General features: G+C 47.7%; 1 protein-coding gene across 1 annotated transcript in view; it reads left to right on the forward strand.

Moving 5' to 3' along the window:
- Positions 1 to 8,921, forward strand: part of LOC306737068 (nuclear receptor coactivator 3-like) — a 28,316-nt gene extending 19,395 nt beyond the window's left edge. The window contains exons 8-22 of the mRNA XM_079218771.1: positions 73 to 216; positions 1,056 to 1,203; positions 1,333 to 1,925; positions 2,037 to 3,007; positions 3,105 to 3,228; positions 3,404 to 3,643; positions 3,797 to 4,009; positions 4,115 to 4,232; positions 4,702 to 4,873; positions 5,377 to 5,739; positions 5,857 to 6,099; positions 6,191 to 6,431; positions 6,525 to 6,717; positions 6,858 to 7,095; positions 7,202 to 8,921. Of these exons, the coding sequence (XP_079074897.1) occupies positions 73 to 216; positions 1,056 to 1,203; positions 1,333 to 1,925; positions 2,037 to 3,007; positions 3,105 to 3,228; positions 3,404 to 3,643; positions 3,797 to 4,009; positions 4,115 to 4,232; positions 4,702 to 4,873; positions 5,377 to 5,739; positions 5,857 to 6,099; positions 6,191 to 6,431; positions 6,525 to 6,717; positions 6,858 to 7,095; positions 7,202 to 7,213 (4,013 nt within the window). The 3' untranslated portion in view covers positions 7,214 to 8,921. The remainder of the gene's footprint in view (positions 1 to 72; positions 217 to 1,055; positions 1,204 to 1,332; positions 1,926 to 2,036; positions 3,008 to 3,104; positions 3,229 to 3,403; positions 3,644 to 3,796; positions 4,010 to 4,114; positions 4,233 to 4,701; positions 4,874 to 5,376; positions 5,740 to 5,856; positions 6,100 to 6,190; positions 6,432 to 6,524; positions 6,718 to 6,857; positions 7,096 to 7,201) is intronic.
- Positions 8,922 to 10,190: the final 1,269 nt, after the last annotated feature.

Consider the following 10,190-nt stretch of genomic DNA (forward strand, 5'->3'; position numbering starts at 1 on the left):
CACACACACTGCATCTAAAGTTCACTAGCCATTATCCTTTGTGTAATCCCAATGGTGCGTCTTCTGTTGCAGGTAAACTGATTGGAATTGAGCAGGAAACCTCTCTTAGCACCACGATGCGTCCGGGCTGGGAGGACCTGGTGAGGCGCTGCATGCAGATGTTCCTCCATCGAAGTGAGGGGCAACCGTGGTCCTACAAACGGCACTATCAAGACGGTACGTAACTCTTAACCTCCCTGCCCTGTAATCTCCCTTGTCCCTGCCACAAAAGGCACTAGTATTTGCAACATTAGCAGGTGTATGCCATCGCAACCTTATTTCCGCACTGGTTTTGCTTGGGGAATGAACACTGGCGAAGGCATGAGCCGTTAATAAAGGTGATCAGGTGGGCAAGTTTGAGCATTGTCAAGACAAAAGTATACAAGGAATGTTCCAGAACACAAGTCACCTCGTTAAGACGTTTGGTATGTGGGACACGGCCTTTGCTCGATGAATAAGAGGCTCAAAGCATTAATGAGTCATCTCTAGTACAACCGGAAACATTACCGGATTTGTAAGACGGATTTGAATAACACTCTTGTTTAAATGAGATGGCAGGAAGAAATCCCAATATTTAAAATCTCTACACTTAAATTTCAGTACTGTTGTAACTCCGGTCATGTCCGAGTCTCTGTCGTTTGGAGTTTTGTTCCACACTTTCTTTTCACTCATCACAAGACACCAGCCTCTGATCCACTTTGCCAAACTGTAATTGCTGAGTTAATTCAGTCAGCTTCACATTAACAGCTTTCAGACAGCAATCACTGGAGGCTACATGATAGTTGGATTTATTACCAACATTAGCGACTAAAGGTTGAGCAACAGCTTGTACAGTGCCGTTGTCGTGTGGAAAGGTTCCCAGTGCTCACAAAACAGCAAGCATTAACCAACTGTTTGGAAGTTCAGCTGAAGTTGCTGCCACAACCTGGGACCGCTGATAATAAGCGTCTTCTTTTTTTATGTTGTCCTGTTCTTCTTTGGGGAGTTTTTAATTCTACCTTTTTTTTATGCTCTAGCTTTCCATAATGGCCATGCAGAGACGCCACTCTATCGCTTCTCACTGTGTGATGGCACCCCAGTCACAGCCCAGACCAGAAGCGACCTCTGCAGAAATCCCAGCACCAATGAACCGCATTCTTTCCTCTCCACACACTTGCTACAAAGGTGCGAATGCGACGACTCACAACTTGCAGGAATGATTTCTCCTAAATTGGATGGTTGTCTCAGTGTGTTGTATGTGCTTAAATGTTGTTCTGTTTTCATTGTTTTGTTATCGGCTGTATTCCCTTGTAGGGAGCAGAATAGTTATCGTGGAAACCAGGGTGCAGGTATAAGGCCTCAAAACATGGGTGTGAACAACCCCAACCAACCGATGAACATGGGCCCAGGAGGGGGCATGAACAGGGGCTACGGCGGGGCTGAGCAGGGCAACGTGCCACAAAGAGGAGTGCCTCCGTACACTGGGGGCAACCGCATGAATCCCATGAACCAGATGAACCCCATGCATCAGATGAATCAAATGAACTCTGTGCATCAGACCAACAACATGGGTCAAATGAATCCCATGAATCAAATGAGTTCCGTGCATCCAATGAGCTCCCCCATGAACCAAATGGGGCCCATGAATCAGATGGGCCACCATGGCATGCAGCATCAGCATCAGCAGCATCAGCAGCAGCAGCAGCATCAGCAGCAGCATCCGCAGCAGCAGCACCAACATCAGCAGATGGGTCAGTTCCATGGAGGTGGACCTGGAGGCTACGGGATGGGAATGACCAGCCCCCCCCAGGCCAGTCCAGGCATTAATGGCCCCCCACACAACGTCATGGGTTCACCCAGAGTCCGAGGAAGCCCCAAGATGGGTGCCAGCCCCTTCTCTCCTGGAGGTACGAACCAAACATTTCTCGAGAACTATTAGTTCTATTAACTCTGACATTTTGTGGCACTCGTGTTATGACATTGGATAGATGACATGTATCTTGTTGTGTCTTTTGCAGGTATGAACTCTCCCATGAGCTCCAGTCACCATGGTAACTCTGGAGGGACCACCTTCTCCAGCAGCTCCTTGAATGCCCTCCAAGCCATTAGTGAGGGAGTGGGCAATCCGATGCCCTCCCCCCTCACCTCTCCGCCACCTCACAAGCCCGACAGTTCCCCGAGCATCAACTCCACCAACCATGCAGCAGGGGGACCCTGTAAGCCCAGCATCCCAGCCTACTCCGACTCCAAGAGCCCAGGCAGCTCACTGGGAGCTGGAGGAGAGCAGCAGGCTCAGCAGAATCCACACACTCCCACCAGCGAAGGCCCTCCTGACAAGCCAGACAGCCAGGCCAGCAGAGAGGTGAGTCCGGCCGGGGGAGAGTCCAACCGGCGGGTCCATGACACCAAGTCCCACAAGAAGCTTCTGCAGCTCCTCATCTCCCCAACAGATGAGCTGGTGCCCCCTAATCACACACCGGGCTCCGGGCCCGGCTCCACGCCTGAGGCAAAAGACGGAACAGCCGGGGTCACCAGCCCCTCCTCAACAGGAGTGTCCTCCTCTACGGGCGGGAATCACGGGGCTGTATCTTCCTCAGGCGGCGCGGGACATTTAACAAGTCAGTCACTGCAGGAGAAGCACAAGATCCTCCACAAGCTTCTGCAGAACGGCAACACTCCCGACGAGGTGGCTCGCATCACAGCCGAGGCCACTGGGAAGAGCAGCCTGGATTCAGGGACACCGGAGCCTGGGCCTGCAGCCGCCGGAGGGGTCAGGGGCTCAGATTCAAAGCAGGAGCAGCATAGCCCGAAGAAGGAGAAGCCCCACGCTCTCCTCCACTACCTCCTCAATAAGGACGACTCTAAGGAAGGTGGTGATGTCAAACCAAAGCAGGAGGAGCTGGAAGGGAGAGGAGCTCAGGGTACAGGGGTCACCAGCTCTGACCCCCACTGCATGGATGGGAAGGTCAAGTTGGAGCCGTCGGATGAGGTAAAGCTTTAGCCTTGAATAAACGTTTGTTAGCTGTAGTTTGAAATGCCCACTAGAACATTGTTTGTCTGATCCTTCTTGTGTCTCGATGGTTCAGGCGGAAACACTGGAGACCATTCTGGGTGTCCCAAGGAATAACCCTGGCTTCTATCCTGAACCAGACTCCAGAGCAGGGAAGGAAGCGGGGAACAAACAGGGAAATATGCCAGACAGTTTACATGGTAAGTCAAATCAAATCTTGCTTACTGTGGAAAAACCCAGGGTATGCATTGCAGCCTTGATTGACACACGTCATGTCAAGTCTTGCGTGAGGTATCGCACAGTGGATGATTCTTGGTCTGAGAACCTAAATGTTCGATGGTGTGTAATCCAACGTTGGCATTGCGTGTGTTTCAGATGGGGAGAGAGGCCCCATGCCTCCAGCGCAGCGCATCGCCTATCAAAGAGCCCTGTCCGTGGATGCCAAGCCCATGGGTGCAGAGGGAGCCGTAGGAGGAGGGCTGGCCGGGAGACGTAATGTCCCCTGTCCCACGTTGGTCAAACAAGAGAAGATGGATGCTCCGATTCGACCTGGGCCCGTTCCCAATGGCTTTCCCGGGGGCATGGGTGTGTGTCCACCACGCGGCAACCCAACAAGTAACTTAAACACTTATTTCTTAGCATGCCCACGAGCATTTGCAGCGAAACCCCACCATATTGTAATGTACAGAAGCTCAGGGTCCAGGATTCACTGTGTTGCTCAGCTTACCGCTGAAAACACTCAATGTTCATGGTGTTTGTGTTGATCAGGAGGAATGGGCAGAGGGATGGGAATGCCTCAGCGACCTCCCATGTCAGGGCCAGGGGACTGGGGGATGCCGCGGTCCGGCGGCAGTCCCATAGCCGGACCAGGACACCCTGGCATGGGTCGCTCTGGTCCAATGGGAGGACCCATGATCAACCGGTCCAACAGTGTACCTGGGAAAACCAGGTCTATGCTGCAGCAGCAGCTCATGGATATAGGTATGTCTCATGTGGTGTGTGATGTGAATTGCAATAACTTTCTGGGAATTGACTCATTGTATCCACTGTATATTGATCATACACTACCCATTTTCATCTCTGCAGGTACCAATGAAGCCAATATGGGCATGAGCCCATTTGGTGGACACGGGGTCCCACCTCATTCCCCGTCCTGGCCAGACTCTGCTATGGGACTGGACAGGCCAAAGACTAACACAAAAAGGTAAACCTTCTGCACTGAATGTTTCCCAACTTAATCTTTAAAGGGATAGTTTGGATGTTTTGAAGTGGGGTTGAATGGGGCACGTATCCATAGTCAGTTTATGACCTACTGTAGTCACTGGTAAAACAGGGACTACGGATGCATACCTCATAAAGGAACTACATACTCCTTAGGCATGGACCAAAAACCCAAGTATAACCAAGGTTAACCTGGACCCGCAGGGGCCTCACCTGTAAGCATGTCAACCGGTTATGGTGTCGACACGATGCAAGACCAGTCTCCTGGAGGCTTCAACCCATGATGGGTGGAGGCAATATATTGACTGTTTGACACACGGTGTACAACCCCACTTCAAAACACTCACGCTATCCCCAAAGTAAATCCAGAAGCTGGTGTTAATGGTGTTTTGTGATTGAAGTCTCATTTCCTTGAAGTGATTTAACATTTCCCCTGTCATTTCTCCCATTAGGGACCAGTTTGGGCACCCCCTGGAGGAGCTGCTGGGGCCCCGGGTCAACAGCGAGGGCCCGAGTGATGAACGGGCACTTCTCGACCAGCTGGACTCTCTGCTCAATACCACGGATGTCATTGCTCTGCAGGAGATAGACCGCGCCCTAGGCATCCCTGAAATAGTAGGCCAGGTACAGCACTCACTACAGTAGACATAATATATTGCATATACTAATTTTGTAGAGGAAATAGTAACACATTACCAGCACCAAAGGAGGGGTCTAAGCCCAAAATGTATTTCAGTTCTTCTAAAAGTAATTCCAATTCATAACATGATTATTGAAATGAAGCAGAAAGTGTTAACTTAATTTTTATGTAAATAGGAATTCATAAATGCAATGCAATTTGTATATGCATAGTTGTCATTAGATGATACGACACAAAGTTGCTGCTGTCTCGATTTTAAGTGCATATTGATGACTGTATATTATTTCCCCTGCTGCTTCAATTAGATAACTGCGTTTGTGATTTGTATGTATGGTCCCAATGCACAACTTAATGTTAGTTTGCAGTAAAATTTGTATAGGTTTTGTACTGTCAATAGTTTAACTACATAGCTACTTTCATCCAACTTTGTTTTGGATATTGCAGTAAAGTTTACTTTAGCATGACATGCAGCTTCTCTGTATCCTAGAACCATGGACCCGAAGGCCGCCAGCAGGGCCCGAATCGAGGCCCGGGTCGGTGCCCACCATCAGAACCGTTCCCGGGGCCAGACTCCTCCTTAGGTATGGACCAAAAACCCATGTATAGCCAAGGTTACCCTGGGCCCCCAGGGCCATCCTCTATGAGCATGCAGCCGGGTTACGGCGGCAACACGATGCAAGGCCAATCTCCTGGAGGCTTCAACCCCATGATGAATCAAGTAGGCCAGACGGGAGCCTTCCCGGGGATGGGGGGCATGGGCAACCCCCGCGCAAACATGATGCGACCTCGCATGATGACTGCCACCAAGCCTCTCCGACTGCAGCTGCAGCAGAGACTGCAAGGACAACAGGTGATCCCACAGACCCAGATAGCCATCCTGTTACATCAAAGATTGAGCCAGTCAGCTTGGTCTTAAGTTGGCGATCAAACTGGCATATTTAACTCTTCATCTCTCCTCATCTGGCAGTTTATGAATCAGACCCGACAAGGCGTGAAGATGGAACATGCCCCCGGAGGAAACCCTGCAATGCATGCAGGCATGCAGCCCGGCATGCAAGCTGGCATGCAGCCCGGCATGCAAGCTGGCATGCAGCCCGGCATGCAAGCTGGCATGCAAGCTGGCATGCAGCCTGGCATGCAAGCTGGCATGCAAGCTGGAATGCAAGCTGGCATGCAGCCCGGCATGCAGCCTTCAAGCATGGGAGCTCAGGTACGTGATCAGCACTTCCTCACATTTGAACAATGTCAGCCAGGTCACCATTTGTAGAATTGTGGTCAAAATATTGATGTTTTGTCTGCAGCCTGGTTTCCTGAACGCCCAGATGATGGCTCAGCGCAGCAGGGAGATGATGACCATGCAGATGAGAAGGCAGCGGATGATGATGCTGATGCAACAGCAGCAGCAGGGGCAGGGCCAGGGGGCAACGAGAGGCTTCAGCCCGCCTCCAAATGTCACCGCACCAGGAGGCATGGAAGGCTCAATCGGAGGCCCCGCCATGACCCAGCCTGGACAGCAGGGCTTCAACTATGGAGCTAACTATGGCGAGTTTACTGAGGCAGAGCTCTGTGTCATTCCCTCCTCGATATTCAAGTTTCACACTCGTGACTCTCTCTGTTCTCTTGTTGTTGTTGCAGGGATGAACCAGCAGGGGGACCCATCCTTCATGGCTCCAGGAAGCAGCCCGCCAGCAAACATGATGCAAGGACGAATGGGGGGTTCTCCACAGACCGCCATGATGCCAGGGATGCAGGGCAATCCACAGGGAGGGCCAATGTACCAGTCAGGAGACATGAAAGGCTGGCCACAGGGCAGCATGCCACGCAACAAGTATGTAGCGTCAGGCTTCCTGAAACCAAATGATTTATTCACCAATTATTTAAGTGCTTCTAGTTAATCATGACTATTTTAGCACAATGCTCAAAACGTTGTTACTTGTGTGCCAATACATATTTTTTCTGGTTTTCCAGCACGTACCCCCAACAACAGTTTCCCCAGCATGGCAGCCAGGGTCAGTTTGGACCTATGATGATGAACAACTCCATGGGTGGACCCGGGCCAGTCAGCGGGGCACCCGTTGCGGGTCAGATGGGCCAAATGCCGGGCCAAATGCCGGGCCAAATGCCGGGCCAAAGGCCGGGCCAGATGCAAGGCCAGATAGGCATGAACGCCATGGGAATGGGCAGAATGCCAATGGGATCTGATCAGGTAGGTAATGCATTGTAACAGGAGTTAAGTGGCCTTACATGAGGGTCAGCTGAAAATTAAACCGCTAAGGAGAGTTTACACATCTCACTGTTTTTCCTCTCTGCAGAAGTATTGCTGAAGACCTGTGGCTGATGAGAGAATCTGGAGCCTTTCAGCTGTGGCGGAGCGGGCTGAGCCCTCAGAAGAGCTGGACACACACACTCACACACACATATACATAGTAGGGGTTCTCCAGCATAAAATGTGATGCAGGAGACTCTGCACGACACACTGCTTATTCTGGAGGAAGCTACAGGGACAACCGACGCCTCACATACTGCACCCCGGTTATTAAGGTGATTCACAAACACAGAATACCAGTGTGTGTGTGTGTGTGTGTGTGTCTGTGTGTGTGTGTGTGGGTGAGCGTGAACGACCCGGAGCTCGCCGGGGCTGCAGAACGGGACTATGGTACAACCATCTGTGGCTGCACTTTACCTGGAAGCTTCTGTGTGGAACAAAAGATCGATGCAATATTTCTTCATCATTACAGCCTTACTAGAGATTCAATGCCTTCACAACGATGGGTTTCTTTTTTCTTTATTTCCCTTTGGATGCGCCTCATTCTTGAAGTCATCGTAAGCTATAAGCACAGTTAACTATGTTATGCAGATCGGAGCAATAACTCTCGCCTCTATGCTTTAGACTGTAACTGAGCGCCATGACACCTGTTATAAGCAAACAAATGGTACTGCAGTATTAGATGTCTCAAATGTCCTCTGTGAATATGAATTGTAAATATTTTACAAAATATATCAAACATGCTTTTTAAAGGCCCATTATTGCACAAAGTATGAGACCTGGTTGTATTTTTGTGTCCCGTAGGTCAATGTTGAGTTGGTTGATTTTTTTCTTTTTTTTTTATGCTCCTTGCAAATGTTGCAGGCGTGTTTGGGGTTCCCTTCCCTTGTTTGTCATTTTCTGTATGCTGTATTTTTCCAGTTTTCCGAAACAGTCGTGTATTCCATGTTTTGTTGGTTTTGAGCTTTCACGCCGTCTGGAGGTTTCATCGGAAGGTGGCGTAAGTGAATTCTGTCTGGACGTGAAGCGACGTGGTCTTCGTTAAGCTCTGTGAGGTGAGCTGTGTGGGGTTGTGTCTGCAGTACAGGGAAGAACAGGAACTCCTCAGCGTACCAACAAGCCCGGTCCTCGCAATGGTCCCGCCTCTTTCCCCAGCTCTGTCTGCTGAGTGTATTTTTATCCACAGCATTTTCTTTTGACTGTTATTCTCAACTCGCTGACTCTACCTTTTCAACATGCGCAATCCAAAGATATTTTTCCACATCTCTGTATAGTTTCTGGTGTACATTTGTAATATGTGTTCTATTAGTCTGATGGTAAATGGGTGCATATCACAGATCTTTTAAAAGCATTTGATGGGTTTTGTACTGCGAGCGTAAGGAGCATGGGGCCGAGTCCGGCTATCGGAGCGAAGAGGACTTGAAACTCAACCCTACGGCAGAACGTTTTTACATCCAGAAAAAAAAAAACGGCATATTTTGCTGTGAAAGAGAAATACCAATGGAATGAAATCCACTTCAAGACATATCAATATCTCTTATATCTGTCAGGAAGCAACTTTTATGTCCAGCTTGTGTTACTTCAGGAAAAAAAGGAACTTTGTAGAGTTTGAATGAAGTGCAAAAAAGAGGCAGGAGATCATTTGGTTTGTTTTTCTTTGTTTGGAGGTAAAATAAGCTGTCATTTTACAGGATGTATATTACAGATTTTGTCTGTTGTTGATATTGATGTAAATACAAATTTCTATTTAAACACCCTTGACTCCGGTTCTCCGATCGTCTTCTGATTCTTGGCTGCAATTTACCCCGTCTGACCCTAGAAACAGTAAATATCAACATACTGTGATGTAACCGACACACAGTGCAAACACAGATGGTGGTGGGCGACGCATCCTGTAAAGGTAGTGATGGAACCGTTTTTTTTTATTTATATATATTTTACAGCTCTATAGTACATCTCTTCTAAAGGATTTCATATATATATATATATATATATATATATATATATATATATATATATATATATATATATATATATATATATATATATATATATATATATATATATATAATCGATAGATTCCTTTTGAAGAGATGTAAAAAAAATTACCATTACAAGTAAGAGCCCTGTAAGCAAAAGCACAGAAGTATTTGCTGCGTGAAGTGAAGTAGTCAATCTGCAGAAAAAAAAGTGTCCCCTGTGACTGTTTAAGACGTTATTGGATTGTTCATATTAATCCTCATTGGTAGCATGTTTAGCTGCTTGAGTGGGAGTTTGTGTGATCGTAAAATCCTTTAAGGTCAGGCCTCTCCTAAAGGTCACAGGGTACATCAACATGATTTATGGCGTTGTAAAGAAGAAGAAACTAAGTGGAACTGCTAACAACCAATCTGAAATATCAATTGATTAAAAGCTTTACAATTTTTTTTTAATTTTTGTAGAACCATAATCTAAAAAGAAACCAGTACTTGTAGCTGTCAGAAATATTGAAAGCACAACATTTCTACCAAATAAAGTATGGGTACCTCAAAATTATACTTCAGAATAGTACTCGAGTCAAATGTAAAACACTGGGAACACTAGTGAATCATACTTGTTTAGATAACCATGTGTTTTGAATGTAAAGCATTCTAACAGCTGTCACAAATAAAACTCAAATTTAATGTCGGCTAACAGAAACGCCTATAAACGCATCTTCTCCACAGCACTGTGAACACAAGGGGGCGCTGCTGTCGCGCACAGCAGCTCGTATGGGTTTGTAATGCTGTGATTCACGCCATGGCCGCAGGGGGGCGCTCACTACAAGGGAGTTGCAGAAAGGGAAACGAGCTTTGATTCATTTTTATCGACGCAGGGATTAAAATAATAATGATAATTAAGTAGCAAGCGAATATAAAATCCAAGACATGGTCCTAATTGGATTCAATGGCAAGACAATATCGAGTTTCATGGTGACCACAATAGCCTGATCTTTATGTTCCACACGGCTCAGACAGATTACGTGAAAAGGGGATTTGTAGATAATTATGTGTGAT

This window comes from Taurulus bubalis, assembly GCF_910589615.1.
Source record: "Taurulus bubalis genome assembly, chromosome: 5".
Lineage (NCBI taxonomy): Eukaryota > Metazoa > Chordata > Actinopteri > Perciformes > Cottidae > Taurulus > Taurulus bubalis.